The sequence below is a fragment of the Somniosus microcephalus genome, chromosome 33 (assembly GCF_052327205.1).
Source record: "Somniosus microcephalus isolate GS21.2 chromosome 33, FLI_Smic_1.0, whole genome shotgun sequence".
Classification (NCBI taxonomy): Eukaryota; Metazoa; Chordata; class Chondrichthyes; order Squaliformes; family Somniosidae; genus Somniosus; species Somniosus microcephalus.
Window position 1 is genome coordinate 6,542,527 of NC_141019.1, and position 21,689 is coordinate 6,564,215.

Sequence of the window (21,689 nt, forward strand, 5' to 3'; positions counted from 1 at the left end):
ACACTCTGCCCAAACCAATGTCATCAAGGGCACTGGAAAGTGTTCTCCTTGATCCATTGTAAAGATAGAGTGCCACACATAAATTACGTACCTAAAATTGTTACAATAAACTGAACCGCTATGTAATTGATAAAAGTGCAATGAATGTAAATGATCGAAGTACATTAAATATTTTGTGTACTAGCACTCCCCGCGCATAAAGTCTGTCAAACATTATAGGACAATTGGTTGCTGTATTACTTAGGGACTAAAAGCATCACAGTTTCCGGAAGCTTTTGTTAGAGTCGTCATAGCGGCCATTGCGCATAGCAGGCAAATCGCGTGCCCGCTATCAGTGGTGGGGACTGTACTCTGTTATATACTAAGATGATCGCTAGGGCTATATACCTTGTGTCTCAGCGACCAGAACCAGACCGAGTACTCGAGGTGCGGTCTAACCCGAGCACTGTACAGTTCGACTTGTATTTACTCTTTTGACCATGTAGTTCAATATTCTGTTGGCTTTGTTGACCTCCTTTTCATCTCAACAAGACAGTTTCATGAAATCCAGTCAAAAGCCAAGAAAACCCTATGGGACATTGAAGACCCATGAAAAGTTTCCATACAGCGCTGAAGATATTAATAATCCAGAGACCCAATTCATTGTACACTTATGTACAGTACAGTGGAGCCCCTGTCCTGTGAAAATCCAATTGATTAATTGGGAAGTCGGATAGTTGGAGGTTTTTTTTTACTACGTATGGCCCGGATATTCCGATCCCTACGGGTGAGTACGCGCTGTGCACTGCGCATGCGCTGAAAACCGGCACTTCCGATCTGTCAAGAATGGTCTTGACAGATCCTCCGGCTGCCCTGGAGAAGGGCCTCTGCGGGCGGATAGTTCTGCTTTTTGGAGACCCTCTGCCCGCAGAAAACCCTGACAATTCTTACGCCTGCTTTTACCAGGATAAGAGTTGAAAAAAGTAAAAAAAGATTCGGTTTTCACTGATTTATCATTTAAAAATACTTTTTAAAAAAAGGTAAGTTTATTTTTAGCCCCGTAAAATACTTTAATTATTTTTTTCAAAAAATTAAATTTTTGTTTAAAATTATTGTAATTTCAAGTCATTTTAAAAATGTGATTAAAAAAATGTATTTAAAGTTTTACTATGTTTTTTCATTGATCTCCATTCATATATTTGGCATGTCTTCCTCTCAAATGTATGAAGGGAGATTCCCTTCTGTGATTGGCTCCCCATGGCCCACGTGATCACAGGGACGCTGCGAACTACCTGCGCCCCTGGGATACGTGTGTAGGGGTTTTTTTCCTGCTCTCTTGCCCGTTCTGGCCTCCTGCCAGGCTTCGTGCAAGAATTACCCTTGAGTGGTTCGACCCACTCCCCCTACGGTTCTAGACCTTGGACTTAGATGCAGAGAACAGTAGTGCAGAGAAAAGGACTCAATAGACCAGGCTGAATAGCACGAAATGGATGCTTTTATTTTTAAACAGTTTGAAGCATTACAAAATACATGTCATAGGCACAGATTAAAGTAACTACAATCATGCACAAATTTATGAACTTGACTCTATGGAAATGGGGAACACACGGCACATCGTAAAAGGGGAAACACATTACGATTTCCCTTAACTCCCTCCCCTATACCTAAACTAAGTTTCGACCTGGGGAACTTGGGATCATGCTCACCACTCTCGAAATCGCGAAAAGGGGTTCGCAGCCTTTTTGACACCGCTTCCCGTCGTCACGTGGATTGGAAGCTTCTGGCGCAGTCGATATTCTCTCCTCCCTCGAGGCGGTGGGGTAGACCCAGCCTCGATGAGCGCTCGTCAAGGTTGAGATCCACTAGGCCTGTCGTGGAATTTTGTTCGTGGAGTAGACCTAGATGCAGGTTATGCACATGGGAGAAACTTGTGGCATCGATCGCCGGTTCTCCAGAGGGTTTCTTCTCCGTCGGCCTGGGTCGTCGATGATCTCCCGACCCCAGTACCCGGGCCACCCTTGTCGTCTTCTTGTCGTGGCCGAGCCTTGTTTGGCTGAACACCGGCCACGTTGTCCTTTTTCCGAAACCGTCCGTCTTTAAAAAGACGAAAACGTTTTCATCGATCTGCCGAAGTGGAAGAGGCGCCGATCCGGGCACCGTCCGCCCTTCGTTCGTTCCTCGTAGAAGAAAATTCTTGAAGAAATGGAAGCCTGAAGTCGCCCAACAAGAAGCCGTAGCAGTCAGAAGTCCCTTAGATGGACTTTCAATCCATAGTTATACTCTTTTGGGACAGTCTTATCTCCCGCCAAATCATAGTCCTGTCTTTGTATTAATTTTGGCGGGCAGAGATCTCTGCAGGGGCGCTTTGTCTTGTAACGGAGCCGGTGATAACTTGAACTGGCCTTCCTGGCCGATAATGTCTGTTAATGTCCTTTGCATTGTCACCGCGGCTCGGTTCGCATATTGATCGGTCCGGACATTTTCCTTGATGGCTGCTAAACGGTTTTTCCTTTGTACAATAAATGGGTATAAGTGTTTTTACATTGTCCGCCCATATCTTGATGGGCCCCATCCTGTACTTATAATCCATTGAATATGTATGCTGTTGCTCTGAGTTTCGGTTCCCAGATACTGGCTTTTGCGGGTTTACTGTCTTCAATCCACAAGCCTGTCTAGCTTGCAGTAACAGAAATAAACTGGTTCAGAAACTGATCACGGGGCCTGGCGGCCATTTTGTATGCCCTTTTATCAAAGGTTTTTCTGTGCAAGCTTACTTTGGCCAATAAACAGTCTTATTTTATCCAGTTTTCTTGCTTGATTTTTGCTGAAAATTTTCGAATCTTACAACGTGGGCCCTGCGCACCTGCAGTTTGGTGAGGCCCAGCATCGGAATTGTGTGCGTCCAGGGAGCCCTCTGGTAAGGGCGCAGATTTTTCCAGATCGCAGGCTTCCACCCGCGGGAGGCCTGCGATCGGAAAATACGGGCCAATATCTCTCAAAATTTCACGTGCATTTTGAAAATAAGTTGCTACAAAAATTTTGCTCAAAATGTTGGGCATTTCCATTCCATTGGGGAAACCTTTATTATAAGAGTAAAAGCTTTGGAAAAATTGTCACGTGTAGATAGTCAGAATTTGTTCTTGTGCAAGAATCCCAGAGGAATCTACAATGTTGACGTCACCTCAGCATCCTATTGGATCCTGAGCTGAGCTTTTGACCGCATATCCTCTCCATCACAAAAGCTCCCTACTTTCACCGCTGTAACATCACCCCTACCTCAGCCCATCTGCTGCTGAAACCCTCATCCATGTCTTTGTCACCTCCAGACTCAACTATTCCAATGCTCTCCCGGCCAGCCTCCCATCCTACACGTCTCCGTAAACTTCAGCTCATCCAAAACTGCTGGCCGTATCCTATCCCGCACCAAGTCCCACTAAACTACATTAGCTCTGAGCCTCCCAAATTCTCATCCTCATGTTTAAATGTCTTCATAGCCTCGTCCCTCCCTATCTCTAACCTCCTCAAGTTCGACAACTCCCTCACCGCACCCCCCCACCCCCCTCAAAACACACTCTTCCGCCGACTCCGGGTTTTTCAGTGTCTCCCCCCCCCCCCCACTCCCTTCGCTCCAGCGTTGGCGGCCATACCTTCAGCTGTCTGGGCCCTACTCTCTGGAATCCCCTCCCTAAACCCTTCTGCCTTTCCACCTCCCTTTCCTGCTTTAAGACCCTCTTTAAACCCACCTCTTTGGCCAAGCTTTTGGGCACCCATCCTTGTATCTCCTCCTTTTGGCTCGGTGTCCATCTTTTTGATTGCACCTCTGTGAAGCGCCTTGGGAGGTTTTGCTACATTAAAGGTGCTATATCAATGCAAGTTGTTGATTTATTTAACACTATCATACCTGTTAGTTTACTCTCTTTCTCTCGTTCTTCCCCTTTTGTCCTTAAGGCAGTGACACTTATTGGGGCATACCGTACCTTTTTTTTTGTTTGCCTGCCTTAGCCCAGGAATGCTGTGCCATTTTAGTGCCCCATTGTTGTTTGTGTGGGCAGGCAGTCTTAACATGGTGGACTTCACAGCTGACTCCAAACCTGCCGTCAACTGATGCTCACTTCCCAAAGGATTATTATCAGAAGCAGGAGCCCTGGCCAACTTAGTTTTTTTTTTAAACCTACCTCTTCCCAGTTCAAGGATGCCGAGATAAAATGTCGTTCTCCCAGCTCCATCCCGACTTGGGATCAGCTAACTCCGTACAGCCCATGGATCTAACCTGGGATCTTCCTGCTCCTTGTGTCACATCAACTGTTGCATTTGCCTTTTGCATCATCAGAGGCCCCTTGGATTTTATTCTTTGTATAAAACAGCAGAATTGTATTGTGGGCCAAGATGCTGGAATGTTGGAGCCAATAGCCAGCAGAACACTTAAGTGTTTTAGTTAATTCGCGATAAACAGCCTTAACTTGCTTGCTGCACCACAGAATGTTGGGATGCAGGATCATGCTCCTGATTTCCCTGAGCTATATGATGTGACTTATCTGCTGGTTAATCAAAGAAACTCAGCTGATATTTTTCACTTAAAATGAAGCTTGATGTGATGCTCTACCGCTTTTATAACGGATATGATATAATTGGGATTACGGAGACATGGCTCCAGGGTGACCAAGACTGGGAATTCAACATCCAGGGGTATTCAATATTCAGGAAGGACAAGAAAAAGGAAAAGGAGGTGGGGTAGCATTGCTGGTTAAAGAGGAGATTAACACAATCGTAAGGAAGGATATTAGCTCTGATGATGTGGAATCTGTATGGGCAGAGCTGAGAAATACCAAGGGGCAGAAAACGTTAGTGGGAGTGGTATATAGACCCCCAAACAGTAATGCTGAGGTTGGGGATGGCATTAAACGGAAAATTAGAGACGCGTACAATAAGGGCACAGCAGTTATCATGGGTGACTTTAATCTACATATAGATTGGGCTAACCAAATTAGTAACAATACTGTGGAGGAGGAAATCCTAGAGTGTATACGGGATGGTTTCCTGGACCAATATGTCGAGGAACCAACTGGAGATCAGGCCATCTTAGACTGGGTATTATGTAATGAGAAAGGATTAATTAGCAATCTTGTTGTGCGAGGCCCCTTGGGGAGGAGCGATCATAATATGATAGAATTCTTCATTAAAATGGAGAGTGATGTAGTTGAATTTAAATAAAGGAAACTATGATGGTATGAGGCACGAGTTGGCTAGGATGGATTAGGGAACGTTACTTAAAGGGTTGACGGTGGATAGGCAATGGCAAACATTTAAAGATCGCATGGATGAACTACAGAATTTGTTCATCCCTGTTTGGCATAAAAATAAAACAAAAAAGGTGACTCAACCGTGGCTAACAAGGGAAATTAGGGATAGCATAAGATCCAAGGAGAGGACATATAATTTGGCCAGAAAAAGCAGCAAACCTGAGGATTGGGAGCAGTTTAGGATTCAGCAAAGGAGGACAAAGGGATTAATTAAGAGGGGGAAAATAGATTAAGAGAGTAAGCTTTCAGGGAACATAAAAACTGACTGTAAAAGCTTCTATTGATATGTGAAGAGAAAAAGATTGGTGAAGTCAAGCGTAGGTCCCTTGCAGTCAGAATCAGGGGAATTTATAATGGGGAACAAAGAAATGGCAGACCAATTAAATACATACTTTGGTTCTGTCTTCACAAAGGAGGACACAAATAACCTCCCAGAGATATCGGGGAACATAGGCCTAGAAATTCAGTTGTTTGCGCCAGCCACTAGCGCCTTAGGAGGAGGAGATGTGGGGCGCTAGGCGGCTAGCGGCCGGGCGCAGCGCGATCTGCGCCGCTCCCCAACTTCAGTAAAGATTTAGCGGCGGCGCAAAGCCTTTGCGCGCGCTCAGCTGCGCGCGCAGATCCTGACGTCATTTCATCGTGCAACGCCCTTTGTGCGCCCCGAACCGGAAATTCAGTGGCGCCGCCCTTCTTTGCGCCTGGCGCCCCCAGCGACTGGTAGAGGGGAACGGTTCCCAGTCGCCGCGGGGGGCGCTATTTAAAGGGGACTCCTGCAGTATAAGTGGCAGCCATTTTGTGCCAATCCCTCTGTGAGAGACGGATATTTGGAGAGAGACAAAGGCAGAGAACTTTCTGCTTTGACTCAGCGCTTGCACAGGTACTTGTGGCTTCAGGCCAGAGCTTTGCACTTGGATTTCACTTTCAGTGCCATAGCCTTGAGTCGCCACATATAATGGGGGCTGCAATGGGTGGAAACGTTGGCTTTCTGCATTGCATTCAAAGGGATCAGAGATGCCGTGAGAGAGTGCCAGTCATGGCCAGACGGAGATTGGCCAACAGGCGTCTGCACAGGAGGCCTTACCCACCCAGGGTATACCGCCAGCAGTTCTCATATCTGAACATGTCTGAGGAGCAGTGTGTTCGGAGGATGCGATTCAGAAGGGAGGTGGTCACTGAGATCTGCCACCTGCTTCGCAGAGATCTGCAGCCACAGCTGAGGAGCAGGACGTCTCTGTCAGTGGCAGTGAAGGTGACGGTGGCTCTCAACTTCGATGCCACTGGCTCCTTCCAATCCGCTACTGGGGACATTGCCAACATCTCCCAGTTCGCGGTACATTGCTGCATCCGCCAGGTGAACAATGCCCCTTTCAGAAGGCGACGTCAGTACATCTCCTTCCCCATGACCCTGGACAAGCAGCAAGAGCGTGCAATCGGCTTTGGAAGAATAGCGGGCTTCCCCATGGTTGAGGGCGTAGAACTGATGAACCAGCAATGGTCAGGCCTTGCTTCAGGGCTGCAGTGTGCAGGGCATGGCAGCCAAACAAGTCGACCCTTCCCCTTTAAGAACTGACCGGCGCCAGCGTGTCTGCCTTCATTGAGCAACTCGCCGCACCTGCGCTGCGCCCGTCCTCGGTGTTAGCGCCCCGGATCGCCGGCTTAGCGCCTAATGATAGTCGTGCATCGCCTGCTTTAGCACAGCAGCAACCTCTTGGGGCGATGCCACTGAATATCGGCGAAGGTGGCGCGAAGTTGCGCCGGGTGCAAACTTTAGCGGCCGCCCGGCTGTAGCGCCCCAAACGTGGCTATACTGAATTTCTAGGCCATAGGGTCTAATGAGAGGGAGGAATTGAATGAAATCAGTATTTGTAGGGAAATGGTGTTAGGGAAATTGACGGGATTGAAGGCCGATAAATCCCCAGGGCCTGATAATCTACATCCTAGGGTACTTAAGGAAGTAGCCCTAGAAATAGTGGATGCATTGCTGGTCATCTTCCAAAATGCTATAGACTCTGGAACAGTTCCCATGGATTGGAGGATAGCTAATGTAACCCCACTATTTAAAAAAGGTGGTAGACAGAAAAGGTGGTAGAGAGAAAACGGGGAATTATAGACCTGACATCCGGTAGTGGGGAAAATGCTGGAGTCCATTATAAAAGATGTAATAACAGAGCACTTGGAAAACAGTGACGGGATCGGACAAAGTCAACATGGATTTACAAAAGGTAAATCATGCTTGACTAATCTACTGGAATTTTTTGAGGATGTAACTGGTAGAATAGATAAGGGAGAACCAGTGGATGTGGTGTATTTGGACTTCCAGAAGGCTTTCGATAAGGTCCCGCATAAGAGATCAGCGTGCAAAGTTAAAGCACATGGGATTGGGGGCAAGGTACTGTCTTGGATAGAGAACTGGTTGGCAGACAGGAAGCAAAGAGTTGGAATAAACGGGTCGTTTTCCGAGTGGCAGGCAGTGACTAGTGGGGTACCGCAGGGATCGGTGCTAGGACCCCAGCCATTCACAATATATATAAATGATCTAGACGAGGGAACTAGATGTAATATCTCCAAGTTTGCAGATGACACAAAGCTGGGTGGACGTGTGTGCTGTGAGGAGGATGCAGAGAAACTCCAGTATGATTTGGACAGGTTGGGTGATTGGGCAGATGCATGGCAACTGCAGTATAATGTTGATAAATGTGAGGTTATCCACTTCGGTGGCAAAAACAGGAAGGCAGATTATTATTTGAATGGCAATAGATTGGGAGAAGGGGCAGTGCAAAGAGACCTGGGTGTTCTTGTGCACCAGTCGCTGAAGGTAAGCATGCAGGTGGAGCAGGCGGTTAAGAAGGCAAATGGTATGTTGGCCTTCATAGCGAGAGGATTCGAGTACAGGAGCAAGGATGTCTTGCTACAGTTGTATAGGGCCTTGGTGAGACCGCACCTTGAGTATTGTGTGCCGTTTTGGTCGCGTTATCTGAGGAAGGATGTTCTTGCCATGGAGAGAGTGCAGCGAAGATTCACCAGGCTGATACCTGGGATGGCAGGAATGACGTATGAGGAGAGATTGGGTCGATTGGGCTTATATTCGCTGGAGTTTAGAAGAATGAAAGGGGATCTCATCGAAACTTATAAAATTCTAACAGGACTAGACAGACTAGATGCAGGAAGGATGTTCCCGATGGCCGGGGAGTCCAGAAGCAGGGGTCACAGTCTAAGGATGAGGGGTAAGCCATTTAGGACAGAGATGAGGAGGAATTTCTTCACCCAGAGAGTGGTGAACCTGTGGAATTCTCTACCACAGAAGGCAGTTGAGGCCAATTCATTAAATATATTCAAGAAGGAGTTGGATATATTTCTTAAGGCTAAAGGGATCAAGGGATATGGAGAGAAGGCAGGAACAGGGTACTGAATTTGGATGATCAGCCATGATCTCATTGAATGGTGGAGCAGGCTCGAGGGGCCGAATGGCCTACTCCTGCTCCTATCTTCTATGTTTCTATGTTTATAGACTGCTGAAACAGCAGGTAGCCTGCTGCAAGACTTCGGCAGTCACTGTTAAACTGTGAGTCGGTATGGGAGAACATTCTCATGGTGACTTCATCTTACTCCTAGTCCCTTGGTAAAGCAAATAGCCTCTCCTTGTTGCCCCTCTTGACCCCTGAGCAAGCACCAAGCTCTGCATTTCCTTCTGTAACAACCCCTTCCGCCTTTCCTCCTTTAAGATGCTCATTAAAACCTATTTCTTTGAGCAAACTTTTATTGGCCCCTCCTATTATCTCCTTTGGATTGACGTCCACTTATTTCTGATTGTGCCTACGTGAAGCTCCTTGGGATCAATGTTCCCTGTAATTATTTTTGGCGCCGCACGGCCCCTTTAAGGGGCTGCACCGGCCATTCAAAATACTGCGCATGCGCGTTTTTTGCATTGAAAAGCCAGCAAGCCGGCTGCGTGGGTTCCCTGGAGCGCTTAAAGGGAACATTGCTGGTGATGTATTTCTATGTTAAAGGTGCTATATAAATGCAGTTTGTTGTGGATGGAGCTTGCCCCATGGGAAACTCCCAAATCCACAGCCTACTGCTTGGAGTTCAATTTCTAAGGGTCCTGATCCCAGTTGCGAGTGATATTTGAACTCTGTTACAGTTTGGAGTGTGTCCATGGTTCTGTGCCAGAGCTGCAGATGCAGTGCCTTGAGGTGGCTGAGTTCTCATTCTTGCCTCACAACCCCGTCAGCTCGTCCAGAACAGCATCGATAGCAGTCAAGGAGCAGTAATGTTACTTATAATGTCGACCTTCATAGCTAAAGTATGATCCCATGGGGAAAAGGAAACAGTGGCCCAGAATTTCGGGTCCCCACGGGTGAGTACGCACGGGGTACTCACGCGTAGGCCCAATGAAAGTGCCGGTTTCCTGCATGCGCTGCGCATGCACGGGAAACCGTCACTTCCGTTCCCCTGAAAGAAGGGGTTCAGAAGTCGAACGCGTGCGCCGGAGAGGCAGCGCGTGCGCATGGAACTTACGTTTTTTTTGCAGGGTTCTCCGGGAGGGTAAGTCTCCAGGAGTAACACTTTTAACAAGCAGGCGCAGGGCCTGCTTTTAACAAGGTAAGTGCTGAATTAATTAAAATTAAAACATTTTTTCCACAGGTTTATTATTTTTAAATACTTTAAAGAAAGGTAAGCTTATTTTTAGCCCCGTTAGAAACTGTAATTAATTTTTTCAAAAATTTAAATTATTGTTTAAAATAGTTATTTCATGTAATTTATAGTTTATTTTAAAAATGTGATCTTTTTAAAAAAAAAAAAAAAAAAAAAAAAATTATTTGAGGTTTTAGTGATGTTTTGGGGCTTATAGTATTTATAGGTTTGACAGCTCTTCCTGTCAAACTTATGAATGAAGCATTCCCTGCTACCATTGGCTCTCCATGGCCCACATGATCCCAGGGGACGCATCGAACTAACTGCGCCCCTGGGATACGCAAGCACTGCGCGCCGGCAGTTGGAGGAGGCCCAGGATCGCAATCCATGCGGGCCCACAGCTCAATGGCCGGCGCGCTAGGTAAGTGCAGGTCGGAGGCTTGCACCCGCGGGAAGCCCCCGACCTGAATTTCTGGGCCAATAATTTTTTTTAAAAGCTACATGTTTTCTCAAACCTTAACTCTACTTCTGTTAATGCAACAAATTTGTGTTCCTTTTAACAGATTCCAGCCAAGAATATACGGACTCCACCGGAATTGATCTGCACGAATTTCTAGTAAATACACTGAAAAATAACCCCAGGTAAATACTTTGCATATATTTGAGGTTTTATCAAACTGTTCATGCATTACAGAAATACATACTCTCATTATAAATTAAGGTGAACTTGGAAAGTGCACATCATTATTAACAGGAACTGTGGGGTATTTATGTTGGCATTGATGCAGAGTGCAGTTGGGTCTCAGATCTTATGTCTGTGGTGTATCTGAACCAGCAGTACTGTGCAGTTGCATACATTGGCCCTGAAATTAGGATCGGGAGCTTGTCGCGCGTGCAAGCCCCCAATGTTCACTTACCCAGCGCGCTGACATTTTAATTCTGGCCCGCATTGCATTTCCTCTGACTGGCCCGCTTGAGGTCCTGCCGCGCTGTGCGTGCGTGACCCAGCGGCGTACTTGGTGCGATGAGCCGGCTGGGATCACGTGAGCACAGGGCAACCAATGGGAGGTTGCAAAAGTTCATTCATGAGTTTGACAGTAAGAGCTGTCAAACTCATGAAAACTCCTGACCCCAAAACACTACTTAAACCTGAAAGAAAATTTAAAAAAACATTGCACTACTTAAATGAACCATAAAGAACTCAGAAAAACTATTTTAAACAATTTTAAAATTTGAAAAAAAAATTTATATAAAAAATCGGGGCTAAAGCTAAACTTACCTTACTGTAAATTCTTTAAAAATAACAAACCTGTGGAAAAAAAAGTTCTCAATTGTATTAATAGACCACTTACCTGAAAAACTAAGTACTTGCGTGTGGTTTTTCAATGCGTAAAGACCGGAGGCCTTTACACACGGGCAACTCTGGGGGGAAAAAAAAAAAGGAATTTCACTGCACATGCGCTGCCTGTGCAGTCGTGCACATTCTGCCTCTTAACCCCTTGGGTCAGAGGACAGGAAATGCCGGTTTTCAGCGCATGCGTTGTGCATGCTGAAAACCGGCAATTCCTCCGGGCACACGCGTGAGTACCCCGTCCGTACTCACGCGTTGTGCCCGGAATTACTGGGCCAATGTATCCTATTCAAGGCTGTTGTCCTAATTCATGGCAGGTACTGTTTTATGGACAGTATCTATGGCTGTTTGATACAACTGTGAGTGACTTCCCAGGCAGTTAAGAGTCAACCACATTGGTGAGGGACTGGAGATATATATAGGGCAGACCAGGTGAGGACGGCAGGTTTCCTTCCCTAAAGGACATTAGTGAGCCAGTTGGGTTTTTACGACAACCAGACAGCTTTTTATTTTCCAGATTTTTGTAAACAGTTCAAATTCTCAAACTGTCATGATGGGATTTGAACTCGGGTTCTCTGGATTGTTAGTCCAGGCCTCCAGGCTACTAGTCCAGTAACAAGCGCTCTACTCGGAGCTCCGACACGGCAAGAGAGCCCCAGGTGGGCAGAGGAAACGCTTCAAGGACACCCTCAAAGCCTCCTTGGAAAAAGTGCAACATCCCCACCGACACCTGGGAATCCCTGGCCCAAGACCGCACAAAGTGGAGGAGAAGCATCCGGGAAGGCGCCGAACACCTCGAGTCTCTTAGCCGGGAGCAAGCAGAAGCCAAGTGCAAACGGCAGAAGGAGCGCACGTCATCCCAAGCACCCCACCCACCCGCCCCTTCAACCACCGTCTGCCCCACCTGTGACAGAGACTGTAGGTCCCACATTGGACTCATCAGTCACCCGAGAACTCATTTTTTTAATGTGGAAGCAAGTCATCCTCGGTTCCGAGGGACTGCCTAAGAAGAAGAGAAGAGAACATAAGCACCACGCAATCGTACCCCTTTTAATGATGCATTTAGCACTTTGCTTACTGGTAATCCATTATCAAAAAAATGACTTGTCTCATGATGCTGTGTACCTTCGTTATCCTTTCGCCTACATCACACTGTCTATACTGTGCTTTAGCTGCAGAATTGTACTAAAGTTTGGGGAAATTATTAATAAACTTGGCAGTATATATATGTTATATATAATAACCGCCAGTGGTGAGTTTACAGGGCCGTAATTCAATAGTGGGTTATTCACATCCATAAACTGCTTGAACTTTGTTCTCGCAGCTTATGATCAAATTACAGTCTCCTAACACAATGTGGACTTTATGCCAGCGTTATATTCTGAGTGGGTAAGGCAGCAACCAGCTGTTACAATAAAGTTAATATGGAATTCAAAGTTAAGTAAAATGCTATTCTATAAAAGCTACTTATATAATTTTTATTTTTATTTAACGACCTATATTTAATCTGTAATGATGATGTGTGATTGGCACTCAGCCACTATAAAAAGCAAAGCTGTAGTAAAATACTTTTAAAGTCAAATGGGAAGGTAGCCTGCGAAACTGAGCTAATTGGTTTGTCTTTGATTTCCCTCATTATAGTCGATTTGATCTGAAACAGCTTGATGTTACCCTCAGGTATTTGTTGAAATGCTAAATAAAAGCAGATCAGCCTCATAGGATGGGAAGTCAGGGCAAGAATTCAGATTACAGAAAACATGCACAAATGCACCACAATAAAACACATGCATAGGTAGCGCTTGTATTTTTTGTATTAGCCTATTTTAGCTTTACTGTGGTGCTGTATACTTAAGATTAATAGATAATATACATGAAGGGTGATGATGTATGTCGTCTTCTTCTTAGGCAGTCCCTCGGGAACCGAGGATGACTTGCTTCCACATTAAAAATGAGTTCTCAGGTGACTGATGAGTCGAAAGCGGGACCTACAGTCTCTGTCACAGGTGGGGCAGACGGTGGTTGAAGGGGCGGGTGGGTGGGGTGCTTGGGTTGACGTGCGCTCCTTGCGCTGCCTGCACTTGGCTTCCGCTTGCTCCCGGCGAAGAGACTCGAGGTGTTCGGCGCCTTCCCGGATGATGTCTGTGAAGTGAGCTTCACAGCCCAGCACAGTGCTGTTTGAGAGTAGACAGGGCCTTTAACTTATTTTTTCCAAGCACTGGATCCGAGCTGAAATGAGTTTGTCCTGCCAAAATATCAGTGGCAACCACAACTGCCTGAACATACAGATTTTTTTAATCTGCAAATTTCTTGTTACCACAAGTTTTAACCGGAACTACTTCGTTCCAACAAATAAAACTTTCCGGAGCCAAGGGCTCAGAAGAACAGTACAAAACTGCATGTGGCAGGTGACGGGGCCCTGTGAGCTGAGGAGTGAGCAGTGACTGCTGTCGCAGTCAGCAAAGCGTCCGATTTAACGACTATTTCAGTTACCAGAAAATGGAGTGCAGAGCAATGGTATGCCATTAATGCAGCCTATACTGAGGCAAATAATTTACATGACTTATTCATACCTTTCCTGGAGTTGATTATAGATGTGGAACATTCAGTGGTTTGGCGTGAATCTAGTGCTTTTATTAGAAGTAACATAGCCCATTAGCTTGAAGAGAAGCTTCTCAATATCGTGAGTCTAACCCAGTGTAAATTGGAAGTGACGTAGGACATAAAACATGAACATAATAAACAGAAATGAATGCATCAGATTATCTGCATTGCAGGAAGATGCCATAACGCACAATAACTAGAGCAAGCAGACTGTGGCAATGGGGACATTTCTGTCTTTATTTTATATGGTTTTTTTTTCAATAAAAAATAAATTTTAAATGGAAGCTGCTGTTCCTCACCAAGTTTAAAAATCATGGCTCTCTGGGGGAAAAACAGACAGCTGATAAAAGAATTCCCTTTGAAGGCCAGGGAACAGGGTTAGAGGTGCCAATGTGTACAGCTTGACAGACAGTGATAGAGGTTGGTCTCTCTGAATACTGACTTATTAGGGCAAGCCATTATAAGGCGTGAAATCGTCTGTAGGGGGAATGTACCAAGGGAATGACAATTTGCAAGTGTTGACAATTCACCTCACAAGGTGGAAAATCTGTTGAGCTGCATTTATGCAAGAACCAGTGGTTGTAGCAGGAAGGAAATTCCATGGATAAAAGCACAGCTCTGGTTTCTAGCTTTCAGTTATGTCAAAAGCATCTGAACTTTATGTCCAAGCACAAAATCTCATCTCGCGCATCTACCAGAGACAAACCTGTCTGTTTCATGCAAAAGTTCTTTTAGTAATCCGAGGTCTGTAAGAAACACTGTTCTGAAAAGATGCATTCACTCCTTGTGGATGGATTCTCGTTTTATTATTTTTAAATATTGTACTCGTTCAGTATGTTACTGTGTCTTTTGGCTTCTGTGTACTTTGGATCAAAAATCATTTGTCTGTACGGCTAGTCATGGGAGCATATTATTTCCACCTTTTGGAAATCCCAGGAAAATGTGGCGGGCATCCCACATGTTTCCCAGTAAGCAATATACCATGATTAAGGGTTAATTATTAAACCTGGGCATGATGAGCCATACATGGCGGGATCAAGGACTCGAGTTTTGGTTAATAAAGTGGTGTCTGGCCATATACACTAGAGCAAGTGTTGGGGGAAAAGGACAGTGTCTGAAATTCTGGTCCAGGTCAATGCACAACTGGGGCGGCTGTCTGGTCAAGGAACTGGAAAATGGGGCTGAGCCACTTCCCGTTCCTGTCAGTTGATCAGGCTGGGTGCCAGTGATGCGCCCTTACAGGCATGGGCCCCGGAATTTCAGCCCCTACAAACTTTTTTAAAAAAATGCAATACTTGCACAACAGCCTGAAGGTTCCATGGAACAGAAAGCTGGACAGAATCAATTGCAGCTTGTGCCCTACATAGTTGCCATGGATCAGGTGGCACATTCATCAACATTTCATGACTGCTTCTTTCTAGGAGCTGTTTTTGGGTTTGACCCAGTGCTTTGGGCTTTAGCCTTACACTAAGTCATGATCCTGCTCTTCATGAACCCTTTTGACTTCCTGTCTGACAGTTCTTTGTGCTCAGCTGTTGTCATTTTTCAGATACTTTGAGTACTCTGCTTTTCAATGTGCTGGTTTTAGTTTATACAATCCCTCCATACGGTATGAGGTAAGCTATTGTCATGCATTTGACTTCCTGGCTCACTTGTTTTATCTTGCGATTCTGTAGGTACTGTTTCCGCTTTGAACGCAATCGGCAATCCGGGCGCAAATTACGCTCAAAATTGTGCTAGTTTTCAGAAGTGTGGTTTTTTTTCGCTCAAGCTTCCGTTCAAACTCATTTGCATATCGCCGACCGTAAAATCTTCCATGAACCAATGCAATCGGGCAGCGTTTTAGAATGTAATTTTTTTTAAAGTTAGTGGAAGCTCGCCATGGTGATTAATTTGATCTGGGGCGTGACCAGTTTTGTGGACGGGGTTAGCTTCTATTGCCATCTTTTTAAACCAGCGCAAAAGATCGCGGAAAGTCGATTTGCGCGGGATGTAATTTGCGCTTGAACTTCCTCGATCTTTGGCGCTATTTGGGGTCGAATTGCACTCGAAATACCAGCACAACCTAGCGGAAACTCCAGGTCCTGATCTTTAGTTGTAGAAGCTGTATCCTACTCAACAACACATTAAATCCTGTCAAAATGTTCTGTCTGCTCCATGCTGTTCTCTGACACAGACTGCTTGGGCAGAGCGGCAAATGGTAGCAGCATCTGTCAAAGTGATACACCAGGCGTTTCCCCACAATTTATTTGCATTGTATTTAACTGCACACAGCCCTCCTGCCCCAAGTCTAGGAAATCATACTTGTTCCTTCAGCCCCACAACCCCCCGAGATATCTGCGCTCCTCCAATTCTACCCTCTTGAGCATCCCTGATTATAATCGCTCAACCTTTGGTGGCCGTGCCTTCTGTTGCCTAGGCCTTAAGCTCTGGAATTCCCTGCCTAAACCTCTCTACCTCTCTCTCCTCCTTTAAGATGCTCCTTAAAACCTACCTCTTTGACCAAGCTTTTGGTCACCTGCCCTCATTTATCTCTATGTGGCTCGGTGTCAATTTTTTGTCTTACAATACTCCTACGCAGCGCCTTGGGACATTTTACTATGTTAAAGGCACTATATAAATACAAGCAGTTGTTGTTGTTTACAGATTTCTCCATTTTACTGTGTTACTCTGTAAATACATTATTGTGTCTTCTAGGGACAGGATGATGCTGCTAAAATTAGAACAAGAAATTCTGGACTTTATCAGTGATAATAAGTAAGTATTGGTGTTTGTGTTGACACAAATGGCACGCAATTTTGGTCCTAATTGCTGATTCTCATACTTTGAACTTGCTGGAGGTGCTAAACCAGACACCTGCACGGTTAGCACTCGAGCGCTAATTAGACACCATTTTCGTGGAGCAGTAAATGTGGGCTCCTCACACCCACTCCCACTGAAGGTGTGGAATGGGCAGGCAGACACACAGCGGCAGGTTTCAGGATGGCTCAGGGACCGAGTGAGAGGGCGCACAGGTTCTCGGACACGGCACTGGAGGTCCTGGTGGAGGAGGCCCAGAGGAGGGATGTCCTGTACTCACTGGGGAAGGAGCCCGCCTCGCCCTCCTATCCCCCCTCCTGCAGCAGCTGCTGCTGCTCTGCCTGGCCTCATGTCCTCCTCCCATCCTCCTCCAGACCAAGGGGACCCCTAATAAGATGCCTCTGACCAAGCACTCCCTTTCTCCCGGCGACTCCTATAAGGTAGAGTAGCACAACACTTACTCTTTTTAGGTGAAGTCCGCAGAGAATTTCCAGAATAAATGTTGATCGTGTTGGTGAAGTCTTGACGAAGTGTCCCAGAAAGTCTCCCAATGTGTTTCAAAAGTCCTCTTCAAACCTCCAGCAGCAAGTGAACAGTAAAAGGTGATAGACCTTCAAGAAGCACTGAAAATCCTCTGCAACGGCCTGTTTACTCACAATTAGCTGGTCGCTGTTAGGAGAGGGTGTTATAAATAAAGCGCTATGCATCACAATGCCATGCAGCCTCCTTAATGAGCGCTCGCAGGCAATTTAAGTGCCAATCAGCCCCTTAACGATCCTCCGGGCGGCCATTCCCAGTGCAAGCTTCAACTCCTTTACCAAGATGGCGTCTTGCACTAAACACGGGCTAAACCGCCGTTTCAGCTTAAGACCCCATCTTGGCCACCTCGGAGGCTCATTAGCGCCAAAAGTATCCGGGGAAAATCGCCCCTATAAGCTGAGCTGAGTTAGTTCTTCTGCAGAGTATAATTATTTTGTTTAGTCTTGCTATCAGCGTACCCATTTTTGTCCCTAATAATAGTATAGGCTACATATGTGTCTGCCATTCAAGGGCAGACTGAAACTGCAACTCTATCTTCCACTCTGGTGCCCAGCTCTGCACATTACATACCTGCTATTGTGCAGGTTCTGTGTTTCTCAGCCTTTCAAGGTCAGATTGAGATTCCACAGCATTGTATCTTTCTCTATTTTTATACTTATTCCATGGAAGTACTTAGTTCATGTTTCTGACTTTCGAGTGGATGCGCCTTCAGTGGTTATTTTGTAAAGTTGTACTGGAAAAGCAGATTTGTATGCCCTTGCACTGATGAGTTGCAGAAGTTAGTGACCTCTTGAGTTGAGCGATGTCGGTTTAACACAGATTACAGCGGAAGGAGGGCAGCTGTTGGCAACAAGTTTACTTCCACACTACAGTTTTTTTTGTTGTGACTTGTAAATGTTCATGATCATGTCAATCCAAAAACACACATGGCCATTTACGAATTGTTTACTAGGGTGCAGAAAGCAGGATCCAATCACAGTGAGGTTTATGCCTGCAGGATAAGAAGTTGAATGTGCAGAAATTATTTTGTTTGGTCATTGATTTGAATCAGAGATTTTGATGCTTTACACTTGTGACCTATCGATTTCCATGCTAGTTTTGACTTTTTTCTACTTGAGTTTTGTGCAAGTGATGGTCATAAATTTCTAGTGTAAAGTCAAGACTCAAATACTGCAATGAGGTCAAAATAATACAGGAACCGATGGTCTGGTGTATTATTTTCTCTTGGCAAGTAAGTGAGCATAATGTGCTCGGACCAGTGGAATAAGAAATAGCAAGGAAAGAAAGAGAAATGACTTGAATTTGTATGGCACCTTATCACATCCCAAAGCTCTTCAGGTCCAATGAATGACTTCTCGAGTGCAGTCAGTGTTGTTATGTCGGCAACGTGGCAGCCATTTTGTGCACAGCAAGATCCTGTAAAAAGTAAATGTGATGAGTTACCAGCAACGTTCCCTATAAGCCGCACGGCCATGCAGCTCTCTGCTGGTCCCGCGCAGCCCGGAACCGGCTTTTTCAATGGTAAGTTTTGCGCACTGAATGGGCCGCGCACCCAAAACAAAGAGGGCACATTTGGTTACCAGTTAATCTGTTTTGGTGGTGGGTGAAAGAGGCATGTGGGCCAGGACACCGGGAGAACGCCCTGCTCTTCCAGTAGTGCCATGGGATCTTTTACTTCCACTTAACAGATAGATGAGTCCTCTGTATATCATCCACAGAACGGCCACTCCAACAATGCAGCACCCCTTCAGTTCTGCACTGGAGGTGTCAGCCTAGATTAAACATTCAAAGTAATGAAATCGAGTTACTCCATCAAACTTGGTTCCCTTCCTTTATAAAAATCCGCATCATCTGAATGAGAGAGGTTGTAGGTGCAGCTTCTGAGCAAACATTTTTTTAACGGCTTTATGTTATTTTCAGTAATCAGTACAAGAAATTTCCTCAGATGACCTCCTACCACAGAATGCTCTTACACAGGGTAGCTGCGTACTTTGGAATGGATCACAATGTTGACCAAACTGGAAAAGCTGTTATAATTAATAAGACGATAAATACAAGAATGTAAGTATAGTGTAAATTAAAAGTATTGGAGAACACTTTCGTATGCTGTTTCTTAGTGAAATCCCCACAGGTGTGATTTGACTCTAATCTGACTATTCCCAAGTCCCTTTTAGTTGACCTTGTAATACTAGCACAATCAACACCACTTAAAACATCTCCGTTTAAAATGGGCAGTCGCTTATATCGGCCAAAAAGCGATACCTATTATCCATTTACATTAATGTCAATTTCAAAGTTGCGTTTTAAGCGCTCCGTTTATTTCGGGCGGAAACAGTTACCTCATTAAGGTTTCTCTTTCATTACATCCACCTCCGTATCTTCCAGTTTGGCGTACTTTGGAGTGTTGCACATGTTGCACTCTGATCTTCTTGCCCAATTCACATTCCCACAGGTTTTACACCGTCAGTCATTGACACTGAGAAGGCCACGGCTTTTTTTCTGCAAGAGTTTTTCCAATTTCTGTTCCTCCAGCCTTCATAAGCTTTGCTGCGATGCGGAAAGAATTGCATTGTACAAATGGAGACCCTGGATGTAATATTATGGCCAGTAAAATGCCTAAAGAAAGTTTCTTTTCTCTCCCTCTCCCTGTAACGAGCCGCCCGCAGCCCCCCAATTTCCAGCCTCTTCAATGGGAACAGAAAAGGTAGTTGGTGAGAAACATTTGCATCTGTGACGGTGTCCGGATAAAAAATGTGGCAATCTCAACTTTGCAAGAACAACGTACATTTGGAAATCGGGGAGCTGCGGGTAACTCGTTACAAGGTGGGAAGAGAGAGAGAGAGAGAAAATAAACTTCAGGCGTTGGACCGGCCACCGCGTACGCACGAACCCACCCACTATTAGCGGTGAGGACTGTACTATAACCATCAGTCTGCCTAGGTCCATGCTGCTCGATCACAAATACAGAGGCTGCACCCACACTACCAGGCTTCATTTGGAAATGCTTCAGTTATATAAGCAGGTGTTTTTTTTGGTTGTGTGGTTGATTTCCCTCCAAACCTTCCCCTTGTGTTCAAGCTCCCTCTCTGGCAGCCAGCCAGAGACAATTGAATGAGTTTTTTGGTCAGTGGAGCTGACAGTGCAACGCAATGCTACTGCTTGTGGACGTGGACAAATGGGAACTTCTCTCAATAAGGTGATACACGGATATTTCCCCCCCAATACATTGAGGGTGCTACCCCTCCCTTCCCCACCCCTTCTCGCCCCCATCCACGATGTTCTTTAATGAGAATTCTGCTAATTCCTTGCGTTTTTTTATTGATGGCGATACTCTTTTAACGAATGGGCTTGCTTTAGAACAACAACTTGCATTTACATAGCGCCTTCCGAACATAGAAAAACATCCCAAGGCGTGTCACAGACAAAAATGGACACGGAAGCAAAGAAGGAGCTATTGGGAGGGGTGACTAAAAGCTAGGTCAAAGAGGTGGGTTTTAAAGAGAGGGAGGCGGAGGGGATTAGGGAAGGAATTCCAGAGCTTGGGACGTAGACAGCTGAAGGCCAGAGCAAGAGGAACCGAAAGTTCCGGGGGGGATGGCGAGGAGGTTGTAGGGTTGGAGGAGGTTAGAGAAGGCCATGAAAGGATTTAAACACAAGAATGCACATTTTAAATTGCAGGCATTGGGGGACTGGGAGCCAATGTAGGACACTGAGGGCAGAGGTGAGAGGTGAGTGGGACTTGGTGCAGGATAGGACATGGGCAGCAGAGTTTTGAATTAACTAAAGTTTACAGAAGATGAAGGCTGGGCGGCCAGCCAGGGGAGCAATAGAATCGTCGACTTTGGAAATAATAAAGGCATGGATGAGGACTTTAGCGGCAGATGGGCTGAATTAGGGATGGAGGCTGGCGATGTTATGGAGGTGGAAGTTGGTGGTCTTTGTGATGGAACATAGGAACCGGAATAGGCCATTCAGCCCCTTGAGTCTGTTCGAGATGATATGGGGTTGGAAACTCGGCTCGAGATCGAGTAAGGCCTCAATGTTGCAAACAGTCTGGTTCAGCCTGAGACAATGGCAAGGGAGGGGAATGGAATCCGTGATAAGGGTACAGAATTTGTTCCAGTGTTTAACTGAAAGCTGATAGTTTATAAAATTTAAGGTTTTTCTTTTCTCCCACCACAGACCAGAGCAGAGGTTTTCAGACCATATAAAAGATGAGAAGAGTATGGATTTCCAAAAGAGATTTATCTTGAAAAGAGATGACACTAGTCTAGATAAGGATGACAACCAGGTGAGTTCAAGTATTGTGTGGCGTTAATTTAAAGAAAAGGAAAAAAAGAGCAACACACACTTCTATCCTTGTGAGATGGCAGTGCTGTTTGTTTGCTTCATCGATCTCTCCTTTGTGTCCTGGATGTAGTTACGGCGAACTCCTGACCTTTCTGTTTAAGGGGACGTACGTAGGAGGAAATAAATGGGGAGAA

At 45.5% G+C, this 21,689-nt stretch overlaps 1 protein-coding gene across 14 annotated transcripts in view; it reads left to right on the forward strand.

The window, feature by feature from the left end:
• The window catches only part of r3hdm2 (R3H domain containing 2), a 269,089-nt gene that overhangs the window by 167,182 nt on the left and 80,218 nt on the right, over nt 1-21,689 (forward strand). For 13 of the 14 annotated variants that reach the window (XR_015074450.1, XR_015074449.1, XM_085972623.1 and 10 more), the window contains 4 exons: nt 10,478-10,556; nt 16,564-16,623; nt 19,126-19,266; nt 21,388-21,496. Coding sequence is in view for 12 of the 14 variants with exons in the window: in XM_085972623.1 (XP_085828749.1) it covers nt 10,478-10,556; nt 16,564-16,623; nt 19,126-19,266; nt 21,388-21,496 (389 nt within the window). In the remaining 2 variants the exon portion in view is untranslated. The remainder of the gene's footprint in view (nt 1-10,477; nt 10,557-16,563; nt 16,624-19,125; nt 19,267-21,387; nt 21,497-21,689) is intronic. The other variant, XM_085972628.1, reaches the window with a different exon arrangement.